The sequence below is a fragment of the Chelon labrosus genome, assembly GCF_963514085.1.
Source record: "Chelon labrosus genome assembly, chromosome: 11".
In the NCBI taxonomy this organism is placed as follows: Eukaryota; Metazoa; Chordata; class Actinopteri; order Mugiliformes; family Mugilidae; genus Chelon; species Chelon labrosus.
This window is the reverse complement of record NC_140344.1, coordinates 3,466,913-3,481,684: the sequence shown is the minus strand read 5'-3', so window position 1 is coordinate 3,481,684 and position 14,772 is coordinate 3,466,913. Positions and strand designations below refer to the sequence as shown.

The 14,772-nt window shown below is 38.7% G+C and overlaps 1 protein-coding gene across 1 annotated transcript; it reads right to left on the bottom strand.

The window, feature by feature from the left end:
• Positions 1 to 1,643: 1,643 nt before the first annotated feature.
• Positions 1,644 to 6,254, bottom strand: LOC311496161 (troponin I, fast skeletal muscle-like; the record flags this gene model as incomplete). Its single annotated transcript, XM_084555925.1, has 6 exons — positions 1,644 to 3,053; positions 3,216 to 3,392; positions 5,314 to 5,403; positions 5,635 to 5,763; positions 5,861 to 5,897; positions 6,244 to 6,254. 6 exons carry the CDS (start codon positions 6,252 to 6,254, stop codon positions 2,973 to 2,975), a joined length of 525 nt encoding a protein of 174 aa, XP_084412051.1. The 3' UTR covers positions 1,644 to 2,972.
• Between the last annotated feature and the right edge of the window lie 8,518 nt (positions 6,255 to 14,772).

Here is a 14,772-nt window from a genome sequence, read left to right as displayed (position 1 = left end):
GCCTCTTGACCAAATGCTTTACAATCTAATTGTTGTTTTGTGGGCTCTGGCCAGAACAAAACTGAACTGTTTGTTCAGCAGAAATACATCAAGTCACTTCCTTTCACATGTAGAAAACAGAATCTCCAGGTAAATACTGAAGCCTCTAAATGAACATACTCTTTCAATGTTAACAATCTCGACAAACCTCAACAGCAAGGATTCTGCTGAACAACTTGCTCACACATGACCATTAAATAGAACTGTGCAGTGCAGTCATTGCATGATTACTCTTTGTTCAATCTGCACATAAAAAATAGTGCAAAAAATAATCAAATCCTGCAAAGAACATCAAGACAGTAGGGGCAACATTGAAGTAACAATGTGGTTTGAGCGTCAGCTTCATTTTCAGGTTCAGATGGAGTGTGCAGTTTTAATGGCTTTGCTGTAACCGGTCAGCTGAGAGTCAAACAGCTGATCAGTAAACCAGTGATTGCCAGGCATGAATTAAGCATGTCAAGCTAATAAGTTGATGAAAGCCCAAACCACTCCGTAAATTAGGAATGACCCCAGGTTACAGTTGTATTAATAGCATCATATAGTCTTTCGCTGCTACTGAAACATAATAATGTTGCTTATGATTTTAATTATTATTTAAAGCCAAGATTTAAAGTACAAACAGATGATTCATCTTTTACTGCCAGGAACTATTTTCTCATTTAAGTCTATCAACATTTACTCTTACTAACTAGACAGTTTTCACTTTAGTGATGAAGTTCATTTGACATTTTTTAATGCATATATGTTACAGTATGTTTCATCTACTGAACTGAACATAGAACTTTCACTTCGTTTCCTACTGCCACAAGTGACTGAGGAGTGATCAGGGCTTTTAATGCGATACTTTTATATTTTCTACCCACTGCTCCAAGTGTACTCACTGTGTGAACAAATGGAAGGGTCAAACGCAGACAAAGAATATCCCCATGAGGGATCAGTAAAGGAATAATTCTATTCTATTCTATTCTATTCTATTCTATTCTATTCTATTCTATTCTATTCTATTCCTCATTATGGAACTGGGAACAACTGCACCGCTCAGAACAAAGGTGCAGCTGAAACTTGAAACCTGCACGCTCCAGAACATCCCCATAAATAACTTTTAAACTCTGTTGAGAGGTTTTATTGCTGCTTTACTGGGTGCTACCCAACAATAAGGGTTTCAAATTTACTATCAATTGTGACAAAGGGGATAGCAACAGGAAAATGAATGGTCATACCTTTAGAGCAAATCACACTGCGGTAGCATCAGATCTGCAAGAAAAAGAAAAAAACATCTGGTGATTTACGGGGCAAAGCATGAATTTACCATCCAAAAATAATGATAATTTATTCAAATAACTTACCTTTTTTGCTGGTTGGGAAAAGAATGGGACTTTTCTAACACATATTAACCTGAAAAAGGCTTGAGCTAATTCAACAAACACGTTAGGATTCATGTTTAGAGGTCAACTAAGAAATTATGTAACTCATTACTACAAACATCAGTGTGTGTGAAGGTTCTCAGTCATCCAGGTCACGCTATGTCCAAAAAGCGTTTAAAAAAAGGCAACTGGACTTTCGCATAAAGACTGGAACTTTTCTTTGTCCAGATGTTAGCTAGATAGTTTATGTATTAGTGACCAAAAAGTTCACCAATCCAAAATCAATGCTGGTTTATTTTGTTACTTTATGATTTTATAAAGGCATCATTAGAAAGTCATATAGCACTACGTTGGCATAAGGTTGCCATAAAGGATGTAGCATGAATTGGAGAGCAGGTCAGACTTAGATTGTGCAAATTGAGAAAAAAATTAAATACAAAGTACAATATTCTTTCACCATTTATCTGCAGTGTGAGTGCCTCTAAAATATACAATTCCGTTACTTTTAGCGTAATGCTAAGCCACCAAAACAGCCTGTCTCTGTCTTCAGACATCACCCAACAAACAACTCCTAAAAGGTAAAAAAGTAGCCCATTAAGTGAACATTCAGTGAAGTACGACTATGAACAAGATGAACATGAAGCCTTTGTATTTAATGTGACAGCAAAATGACAAGAAACGTACATCACATTTTTGATATAGATGAGTGAACATGATGGTGTTTATAACAGGCTGTAGGCTGAATTATACCTCTGCAATAAAGGGAGTCACATTTTCCATACTGGCCACTGCACTTGCAACACAACTTGGATGCATGGGATAAAAAAAAAGTGTCAGTTTCAGTTTAGTCAACAACCACAACATCACTGCAAGTTTGCCAACTGTCTCACTGATTTTACTGAACAATGACAACACATTAAAGTTTTGAGGAAGGTACACTGTCGTAACCCCTGTATAATCATGCAGAAGCATATATCAGCCTTTACAGACGGAAAATGAGATTGATTCATCACTCAAGTACTAACTGATTCCAGTACCTATGGGTCAAATACATCACAGTACAGTTTCAGTACAGGCAAAAGCACAAGGCAGCTTCGATTCAGCCGAAGAGTTTTTTTCCAAAGTCAAAATATCCCCAAAAAAGAAAAAAAAAAAAAAGCAGAAAGAAAGAACAAGAAAGTACAACCCTGTGCCATTGACCCCTGTGCACATTGCCATTCTCCATCACCATTAGGAGAGGAGAGATTTGTGTAACAAATGCTCTGAATAACAGCACCTGTGATCCAATTAAACTTACAGCCTCCATCACTTACTATACCACAGCAGAAGCAGAAAACACTACAGTCTTTCTCCAGATGCACATCTCCAGTTCATCCAAGGCACACAGTATGATCTAGATCCAACAGGTTTACATTGTCTGACATTATACCCTCCACAGATATTATCTTATCGTCCAAATAGAAGTGAAAAGTAAACTGGATATGTTGCATTTTTGTGTAAAACTCTTCAGTTAAAAAGACATTAGACCTGAATTCCATCCTGAAAGTCGCTATCAGTGACTGATCCCGTTTAACTATCAAACATCTTCTTCCTATCAGACTTGTCCTCAATGTTCTTACGCCAGTCTCCCACATCACGCAGCTGCTTGTCCTGCAAACACAAACAATAACTCTGTTAGTTCAGAGTTCATCTGTGAAATGGTACAATTAAGAATTTTTTTTTTTGTTGTTGTTTGTTTTTTTTTCTGTCTGGCTTCTGGTAACTAAAAATGGATTTGTGACTGAAGACCAGATTAACCAGGCAGCTGCTCACCTCCTCTTTCACCTCCTTCTTGACCTGCTTCAGGTTGGCCCTCAGGTCCATGTTGACTGTGTGTTTGGAGCCCAGCAGAGCTTTGAGCATGGCGTCAGCAGACATGCGCACTTTCTTCAGCCGGGGTCTCTTGAACTTTCCCCTCATATCCACAATCTTAATGTTGAGGTCCCTGACCTTTAAAAAGAGAAGGGACAGGAGGAACAATAATTGACTTAAACATTCAAATTAGACATCACGAGAAGCAGTGAAGTTGGCATTTGAGAACAAAGTCACAAGTTCACTCTAAAACAAGGATGTTAAACCACTGAAGTACTAAAAAAATGAATGAACTTTATTTCTGTAGAGATTTTGGAAAATATTGGCTGGAACAGCTAACTGCATTAGGGGCCTCCATCCACAGACGCTTGCTGTCTGATTCAATTAACCCTGCTTATTAAGTCACACAGGCCAGTTTGATAACATGTGGCAGACTCTTATTTAAGTGTCTGTTTTTTTAAATGCTGCTGGGTGTGCTTTTTTCCCTAATTTATGCAACCTTTCATTTACCAGGATCTTTTCAACAGAGGTGGATAGAGAAGTCATCAAAATTACCACAAGTAACACTACTGTGTTTTCCCCTACTTCTTTTATTTGATGCAGATATGATTCTTAACTCAGGAAAATATGTCTAGCTCAAGTGTGATCAAAAACAGAAATATGAATATTACAGTAATGATATAGCCTGGAAGCAACATGAACTTTGCCCACCAACTATTTTTTTGTGGGGAAAAGTTGGTCTGGAGTCAACTCATTTACATTTGAATAACACAAAGTCAAGTGTACCCATCCTAAAATACTGCAGCCACCACTGGTGGCTCCAGATTAGAGCAGCAACAGTGAAATCTTCTGCATGCAGGGGCACTGAAGTCTCCTGGTACCAGGACTACCCTCCAGTCTGATTGTTAACCTCCTGATCCTGAAACCAGCTCTCCAAACCGCAAGTTCTCCCATAACCCTCTCTCCCTCTCCTTATCCTTCACGTTCTTCTTTCTCAAACACACTTAATTCTTTGATACATATCATTACATATCACCGTTGAATTTTGGGTTTGGATTTTGTTTGGACTTGGAATATATTTATTTGATTTTGCATGGATTTTTTTATTTTTATTTTTTATTTTTGGGGGGGGGGGTTGATTTAGGGACTGGTTGTGCTTGAGGAACGCTTAATTTGATTTTGCATGAACTTTGGGCTGGGAACGTTGGATTTATGGACTGGGGAATTTTGAGGAACATTGAAATTGTTTTGTTTGTACTGTGGGGCATTGAGACATATCTCATTATAACTAAAAGTGTTTTTCATATTCATTATTTTGCTAACTGTTGCTATAGTCTCATCAACAGGCTGTAAGAATAAGGGAGTAGTTATTATGCTTTCAGAGAAAATCAAGGGGAGTACTAGTAGAAGCCTAATATACTGTATGTATACATTAATACAGTAATATACTTTTTGGTATTAACAAAGCTGACACGCTTGAAGGCTAAAAGTGGGAAAAGAAAACAATGAGGCCAGAAGGCGGCTATTATTCTGCTATGTGTCAAGAGGTTGCAGTAGGACTGTAAAAAGCTAACAGTCCTGGGATCAACACATCACACTCTTAATAAAATACACATCAATACAATGAATGTATCCAATAGATTGAATACAATGCGTCAATAGATTAAGATATTTTACCAGGACTAATTGCAAGACCGGCATTGTTGACGTGCAATTAACGCAAATTAATCTCACATTTTTTAAAATGTGTTTTATGGGATATATATTTATTTAAGTGCTAATTACTCTTAGTAACAGCTGCTCAGAAAGACTTTGATCCAGTCGGAACTCGATTCATGTCGCCGGTAAATGCAGATGGTGTGCGTGTGGATATAAAAGGAATTTGCCTTGAATCCATAATTAATGCATGAACTTTCACAGCCATAAATACATGTCATGTTTTTTAGTTATATTTGTGTAAATATCAATTCGAGTGAGAGTAAAAAGCTGCATTAAGACAGCTTCAACAAGTTAAACTTATTTCAAAAAGCTACTATTTTGTGTCACTATTGGGTCTCACCTCATTCAGCACCAGGTTCAGTTTAAACTCTATGCTGTATCTCTCCTCTTCACTGATCTCAACCTGCTCCTGAAGTTTCTGGCAGAGTTCCTTAAGACAATACAGAAATATTAAGTTTTTTCATGAGCAAACATGCATGATGTCATTTGTCTTATCTGACAAAAACAGAAAAAATATATAGTGAGAGCGCGACACACTGCAGCTTGACAAAACACGCCAGTGGTATCAAAGTAGCGGTATTAAACACTTGCATGTGCACTCAATACAAAACGTAAAATATTTGTTTGAAACAATTAGTCACTGCGAGCTGTTTCTTCTCACCAGGAGCTCGTCCTTGGAGCGGGGCACTTCCAGGGGAGGACACTTATTTTCCAGGAACTTCTCCCTCTCCTCAGCCTTCACAGATGCTTCAGCCTCCAGCAAATTATTTGCCACCACCAGCATACAGCTCTGAAGATTTACATCGCCACATAATGTCAGGTGAGAGGTAGAAGGTGAAAGTTCTGTAATCCGTGCTTCTTTGCATAAAGGGTACAAACATTGTTACCTTTAGAGTATGCTTACGTCTCGCAGACAGTCTTTTCCTGCAGACATAACACATACATCAAATGGATGAAATGAAAGTAGATTTGCACCATTATATTTTAAGCAGTATCATATTATGCAAGATCTGTAGCATGTTAGCATGCTATGCTAAATGTTAGCGCGCTAACTTGCTGACAGAATATTTTTAGATTTTAGACATCAAAATATAATATTGATTTAATATGACTATTACATGTTAAGTCTTAAAACAGATAAAACCAAACATTTCAGTTACTTGTTCCTCTGTACACTGGCCTGACTTTACACTACACTGTAAAGTCTGTTAACATATCTGAAAGACATCTTGGCAAACACAATAATACACAGTTTCAACTGTTTACTCACTCGGTGGCCATATTAGCAGCTGGATCCTGATGTTATCTGACTGAAACACAAAACAAAGACTAAATTAAAACTCTGTTTTTGTCGTCGGATTTCTGATAAAGAGGTTTCGTCATTTGTCATACAGCCAAGTGATACAGCAAATGCAGATGTCACCAACTCCATCTGACCCTCTAACCATTTATTTATTACCCAGGTGGATGTCGCTTTCTAAAGGGACCATTTAAAGGCTTCATAAGCTGCACTGCATGGCTTCTACATTGTAATGATTACTCAGTGATTTATGGACTAATGGACATTTTCATTTTATTATTTTGTTAATACCTGTACCAAAAACCCTTTGCTTGTTAACACTGACAACTGCAGACTCATTATTGTATCGCCGTTTATTTACTTGACTTTCTGTTGATCTGTTTGCAAAACTTAAAATCTTATTAAGGTTGTCGAGTCCAGTGACAACTGTTTGAAGCAAGACCGTCTTGCAATAGTGTGTCCTGTTGCCATGGTTATGGGTTTCTATTCAGTTACAAACACTGGTAAGTAAAGGAGGAGTCACACTATCTGCTTTATGTCATGCTAGTCAGTCACCTAGTGAGTTGTAAATGTGAATTAGCAGATTATGAATGAGTTTTTTCTCCTATGTTGATCCATCATCAGGATGTTTTTTTCTCTGCATTTAATCTATGCATTTGTTCACGACGCAGCGTGTACATTCAGAGCAGTGGTTGTCACACGTGTGCCTCAAGGCACCTTAGTCATGGACGCAGGGGGGTGCAAACCTGCGACCTTATGTCCCAGTGCTGCTTCTCTAACCATGCCAACCACAAAGTAGAATCTAAGGTCTATTTATCTGCTCGCCTTTGTGCACTTCTTTGTGCACTTAAAAAATGCTTGGGCATAGATAATATTTTGGTACAAAACTGCATGAATAAAACAAACATGTTTTCCTTTTGCATATAATAGCATGACTCTTCCTGCTACAGATCCCTCGGACAAACTTTATATTTCCTGTCCGCCCAGTGGCAGAGATCTAAGAATAACACAGTTGTGCAATCTCTCTCCGGAAGATAACAAGGTTTTTGGATGTTGAGTGTTCTTTTTATTAAGTGGACAAAGAATAAATCAACTCACATTTTAATTGTGATGTGGGACACATGGCCTCAATTTGAAAACACTTATTAAAGTTCATACTGATAGTCATCGATAGTAAAAATATCTTGAAATTATACTTCAAGTTTCTGATGCTGTCCACAGAGCTGTCCATCACACGTGCCTCAAGCTTACTCACATCCCATGTTACCGATTCCCAGAAGTAGTTCACATTTGAAAAAACCTATAAGAGAAAATGATAAACTCTAGATTTTTACCTCTACATCAAACATGTTTGAAGTCACACCGGCTCCTTCTTATTCTCCACTGCTGTAATGACTAATCCGTCTCACATTTCATGTTTGGATCACATTTATTCTATCTTAAGACATCATGTTAATTCTGGGAAATTTCATGGAACGGAACTTTGTAACTCAGACCGTGTTAATACCTTAAAGGACCTCACCACTATTTATAGCAGCATGGCTCAAGGGATACAGGTTTAACACTGTGGAGAGAAATATCTCACCAACAATTGTCCAGACTGGCACGAACGCTGGTTCAGAGATTTACAGTTCATTCAAACAGGGTGAGTCATAGTGACTCTGTTGAACCTCTGACTGTACTTTTAGCACCACCCACAGGTGAAAATCAGGCCTGACCAACTTATCACATCCATTTAACACTGGTCACTGAAATACTTTCAGCTATGCTAGCATATTAACAGACTATATCTTAGTACATTACCATGCTAAATGATATATTACCATGTATGCTGAAAGGTAGCATCGTATCTGCTAATGCTGCATATAAAATGTTAGCATGAGATGTTGCTTTACATGCTAACACATCCAAAACATCGGATCATGACAGCATACTTCTAAAACTCATAGCTTTACTTGTTAACAAGTCAAAATTGACATGGTAATTATACTCTAGGCCATCGTAGCATGGAAACACGTTAATGTGCTACTTTAGCTAGCAGATTAGCTGCTACTTCAGATGCTAAATGTTGCATGCTAATTGTCAACACCTCTGAATATAATGAGCATTATAGCCTTCAACAGGCATCTACAACTGCATGTTTTTCTGTTTAGGTTTTGGGGTTTCTTGTTGCTCATGCTGGTCAGCTAACCTCTAGCCTAGCACCTACATTATGAATGTTTCAACAGTTATGATCCTGTGGAATTTGCACCACACATCCATGTTCCTGTCAGGGTACGCTTTAATAACTTTGGTGAGCCTCTCATTCTTTATCTAGTGCCACCATCAGATCTAAATTATGAATTGTCAGTAGCTACTTGTACATGGATCATGAATACCCATGAAACTGAGGACATTTCCATTAGCCTAAGCTATACTGGTGTTTATCTTGCAGACAAACCAAACCAAGCCAAACCAAGTCAAAATTCAAATTCAAATTTTATTAGAGGATAACCCCTTGAGATGTATCATCTCGTCTTCCAGGGGGTCCTAAACAACTGCATGGATTGATATCACTATCGTAGGTAAACCAGCCGGCCCGGAGATACTTTCAGAGGTCCTCAGAGGCTAGATAGTTCTTGCCTGAGCTGCTTTTAATGTTTAGGAGCTATGGTGGAGCAAGCAGTGGATTAAGACTCTATTCCTGACCACAGCTGTTCCTTACATTTCATCATAGAGAAAAAAGTGACAGCAAGCTCATCTTAAAGAAAAGACATTTGACAACCTCTGCAGGCAACATAAAACCTATAGCTGTCCCTGGAACAAATGCCCGCTACCAATAATGGGCAGGCGAGGGGCAGTATCTCCAGGGCTGACAGTGTATTTTAGGACTCAAAACTCAGAGGACACAACAGCATGTTGCTCTGGAGATGGAAAAATATCAGTAGGGTTAAATGTGGGCCCAGATTTTTGTCTCAAGTCAATGTGTATGTGTGTTATGGGTGGGATTGTCTCTAGAGGGAGGATGGAAGGGTTTGCAGTAACCAAACACCACAGAACATCCCTTGGACAGCCAAGACATTAGAGCATATCATAAAAATAACTTGCAGTTGGGCTGACCTCAGAATAACACACAGTTCACCTGCTTCACACTGAGAAAAAAACAAAACAACGAGAACATACAACAGACATTACAGCCCAGTACAAAAAGTGTTTGTCCTGCAGTTCGAGATCATAACCTTATGGAAACTTAAATAGAGACAAACATCAATGTTGGAGGGAACTTGTTCTAAAAAAGACTTGATGTTTTACTGTTGCTTAAATATTCAAACGCTTCTAGTAATGCATCTATAAAAAGAGAGCGTGGATTGAACTGATGACTGAGCCTGAAAACTTAACAGAGTCATCCATCTTCGAAAAGATGGAAATAGATGAAAAAGAGCAAGATCCTGAAACTGAATCCGGCTTTAGTATTGTTTTAAACAACACTAGCTTAAAACACAAAGTGTTTTTGAACAGTAAACTGTCAGTATTCCTGCAGCAAAACATAGATAGATATTAGGAGATAAAAAAAACAACAACTAATAAATAAGGGAAATAAAATATCTAAAAGAAAATGTATTAATGTATTGGTAAGTAAAGGAGGAGTCACACTATCTGCGTGTTAGTCACATGCTAGTCAGTCACCTAGTTGGTTGTAAATGTGAGTTAGCAGATAATGAATGGGTTTGGGCCAACAACAACAAACAGAAGAGTAAAATGTATGAATATTAATCTTAAACTATGCCTAGATTAAGATTAATAATGTATTAATTAATAATGTATTAATCTTAATCAGTAAGATTCCAGAACCAAAGAAAAGGCCAAAGCAAAATATGTAGTAAAAGCTCCTCGTCTGTAGAAACAAATGAATATAAAGGTATGCTGTGGAGAAAACAGGCTAATTTTGGTGTGTGCGTGTGTGTGTGTGTGTGTGTGTGTACTGAACTGTAGTGGCCTAGGTTGGTATCTGCAGCAGATTACACCATGTTTTCTTCTGAGTCCCTAGTTCCTTGGTGCTGACAGGAGGATAAACACTGACGGATTGATTTTCAAGTTCATGCCTTGTAGTGGTGTTGCTTTTCAGCATGCCACATCACTAGACTGTTAATCATTGCTTTGCCATTGCAGGAATGTTGAGACAAAGCAAACTACCCCCTTTAAAATCTAGAAAAATCTCTTTTTTAAATAGTAAGAGTCATGACAACTAAAGAAACACTATAAAAACCAAATACTTTGCATGCCTACTGCAAAATTGCATGATTTGACACTTAGAATAAAGTAAAGTCACGTAATACCAATCAAACATCAAGTACAATGTGTGTAAATTGATCAAAGTCTCCATCGTTAAGGCTTAAATCTGGTTACGATTCTCAAAAGATGTCAAACTTCCATGAACCTTTGGGATTTAACAGTATAAGTACAAACTTATCAAACTAACTGATGGAGTCTAACCATCACATGAGCAAACAGAACACTCAGCAAATGCTCTGAAACCAAATCTACAACCATCCACTGAAACATTTTTATCTGATCACACGTCAGCTCCCAACAACTGTAGCAATACAATAGAAGCATTTACAGCTGCTCTCATGCTGTTGACCAAAACATGACATGCGTCCACACTTCTCACCACACACTAAAACAAAGAAGGCAAGAAAGAGTTCTTACTTTAACCTGGAAGGGTTGTTAGATTCACAGAGACACAGACTGAGTCCCGGGCAGACAGAGTGTTAAGAAGGTATATATTGCAATCTCTGAGAGCCCTCTAAATCCTCCACTTTCTCTTTATGGAAGTGGATTACTAGTCAAACCAATGAGCTGGCAAGGTCATGAAATACAGTACAGTGTCATCTCCCCCTTCCTCGGCTCGCCTCATTATAAATAACCCGCCCTTTAAGATTGTTATCTGTATTATCTTGTGCCATCGAGATCCTGACAGAGAGAATGCAAGGAAGTGATTAAACCATAGCAGCATTTTACAACCCGCAGTTAAAATGTACATATGCACTGACAGAAATCATTTAGAGGTTTGATATATAGCAGGAGCACGCTCACTGTCAACCTTTTCTTTCTTATAGAGACGACATTGAACTCACAGTGTGTTATGGCAGTATAGAGGCTCCAGAAGACTCTTCTAAATGAAATGTACGGTCCCACCTGGAAGAGGAAACATACATTAAGATTTCTTCTTTATGTAAACTCACAAGGATATGTAACTCTCCCTATAAACCATTTAAGGGCAGAACTAACATTTAATACATGTTCAAAACACTCTATATCGTAGCTGTGGCCAGATATAAGGATATTACAATTGTTATATCTGCCTACATCTTCCAGCTTCTATGAAAATATATATTGTTTTAATAAAAATGTGCAAGCCAAACAAGATGAGATTATGGAAAATTATTAGTTTAAAAAGACACTCACCTTGGAAATGTTCCGGAGTGAGCTGGAGGAATTCAACTCGCAAAGAACGACATTTGTGACCTATGAGCATCAACTCCCTTTAACAAACAAAATCTGAGCCAGCACTGAGTATCAACCACAGAGACATGGAAAATGAGGCTGAAACATTTCAGATTCTAAACCACTTCTAGGTCTGTAACAAAACAGAAACAGATAAGTGACACTGATCATGTTAGATCAGAATGATCTTTTTTTCAGATCCCGATTTTTTAAAGAACTCAAGACTGTATCAATCAAAAGACCTGCCAGAGAAGGATGTCTATTAAAGGGTCAAAGGTCAAGCAGCATCGCTACACCACTTCACAGAAGGCGTAAACGCACAGAAGGTTTTATGTAAAAGAGTCAAACCCACAGTGACACATTGTGGTGCGAATAGTGAATGGTTGGAATGAGACCTGCAGCGAACCGACTACACCTTGACAAATAAGTAGCTCTTCGTTCTTTACTGACATCCTCCACCCTCTTGTTTGCATCTTTGTAGAAAGGGGAATCAAACACACTCCAAAAGCACCTCAAAGCTTTGAACCACTACATGAAGACCAAAGAAGGACAAAGCGTGCTGACTGTCCTCCACAGCCACCTGACCTCACTGAACCTATATGGAAGATTTGCAGACTGAGGAAGACAAAAGTTCCTGGCTCTTTGGAACACTGTCAGATCATGCTGGGATGACATGGGCTATAAAACATTTGGAGCCTGTGCAGCTTGACAACTGCTGTCAATAAACAATAGGGGGCACACAAACACAAGCTATCTTTCAGTACATTTGTCGTTAACTATTAAGATGACGTATTCATTTGTAATGAGAATCTTCACATCAATTTTAAAACTAATTTTCACAATGTTTTTTGTTTTTTCTATCCCACTTTGTCTTTACCAACAGTTTCCAATGGGCTGAACTCTCGTTTAGAGTTCACGTAACTGGACTGATATCAAATTACTGTAGGAATCACATGTCTCTCTGTGTCACCATAAAATTAAGAGAATGTGTTGAAGATGAAACCTTATGATGGAAGCTTTAAGTGTCAGTTAGTCTGACCACATCAGAGGCTTTGCACATCATGAAACAGCGACAAGCAAGAAACAGATCTCAAGTCTGTAGCTGTCAACAGGATTATGTCTGCTGCCTTTTAACACAAGCTAAGGAGAAAGCACAGCCACTTCCACCACTATACCGTTATAATACTGAAATACAATAATTTGAAAAAAACATATTTAACAAGAAGCAATACATACACTATATTACCAAAAGTATTCGCTCACCCATTCAAATGATCAGAATCAGGTGTTCTAATCACTTGGCCTGGCCCCAGGTGTATAAATTCAAGCACTCAGGCATGCAGACTGTGAAACAAGACATTTGTGAAAGAATGGGCCGCTCTCAGGAGCTCAGTGAATTCCAGCGTGGAACTGTCATAGGATGCCACTTGTGCAACAAATCCAGTCGTGAAATTTCCTCGCTCCTAAATATTCCACAGTCAACTGTCAGCTCTATTATAACAAAATGGAAGCGTTTGGGAAAAACAGCAACTCAGCCACGAAGTGGTAGGCCACGTAAAGTGACGGAGAGGGGTCAGCGGATGCTGAAGCGCATAGTGCAAAGAGGTCGCCGACTTTCTGCACAGTCAATTGCTACAGAGCTACAAACTTCATGTGACCTTCAGATTAGCCCAAGTACAGTACGCAGAGAGCTTCATGGAATGGGTTTCCATGGCCGAGCAGCTGCAGCCAAGCCACACATCACCAAGTGCAATGCAAGGCGTCGGATGCAATGGTGTAAAGCACGCCGCCACTGGCCTCTAGAGCAGTGGAGACGCGTTCTCTGGAGTGATGAATCACGCTTTTCCATCTGGCAATCTGATGGACGAGTCTGGGTTTGGAGGTTGCCAGGAGAACGGTACATTTCAGATTGCATTGTGCCAACTGTGAAATTTGGTGGAGGAGGAATTATGGTATGGGGTTGTTTTTCAGGAGCTGGGCTTGGCCCCTTAGTTCCAGTGAAAGGAACATTGAATGCTTCAGGATACCAAAACATTTTGGACAATTCCATGCTCCCAACCTTGTGGGAACAGTTTGGAGCGGGCCCCTTCCTCTTCCAACATGACTGTGCACCAGTGCACAAAGCAAGGTCCATAAAGACGTGGATGACAGAGTCTGGTGTGGATGAACTTGACTGGCCTGCACAGAGTCCTGACCTGAACCCGATAGAACACCTTTGGGATGAATTAGAGCGGAGACTGAGAGCCAGGCCTTCTCGACCAACATCAGTGTGTGACCTCACCAATGCGCTTTTGGAAGAATGGTCAAAAATTCCTATAAACACTCTCCTCAACCTTGTGGACAGTCTTCCCAGAAGAGTTGAAGCTGTAATAGCTGCAAAAGGTGGACCGACATCATATTGAATTCTATGAGTTAGGAATGGGATGGCACTTCAGTTCATAGAATGAGTAAAGGCAGGTGAGCGAATACTTTTGGTAATATAGTGTATATTTTTGATTCAATCCTTACATTGCTCTGCCGAATTCCTAATTGGTAGGAAAAAATAGTCCTGATATTAAAAAGTCATTGTCCACTTATATTACTACTGGCTGGAGTTTTGAGTAATCACTAAATCACTAGATGATCCTGTTTCCTAACGTTTGCGTCACAGACAGGATAAACTAAAGCTGAAATTATGAGAAGTCACTCAGAAATGTTAGGCTGAAAACTTCACACAATGATGCTTAAAACTTACTTGTGAGATTCCAGTTAATTAACTCCTAACATTAGCAGAAAACCATTGGAAAATAATGAAAATTAAAATTATTTTACCGTTAAAAAATATTGTCGATCTATTTTTTTAAATCACAAAAATTAGATTGCAACGTAACAAATAGTGACAATAACTAATCAGAGCTCTTACAATAATGAAATATAATCAGTAAAATGTATAAATGTATCCAAACTTCACCCGCCCATAGTTTTGTGGCTAAACGTTGGTCTGGTGTCTTTCTGTTGTTAATTGATTATGCT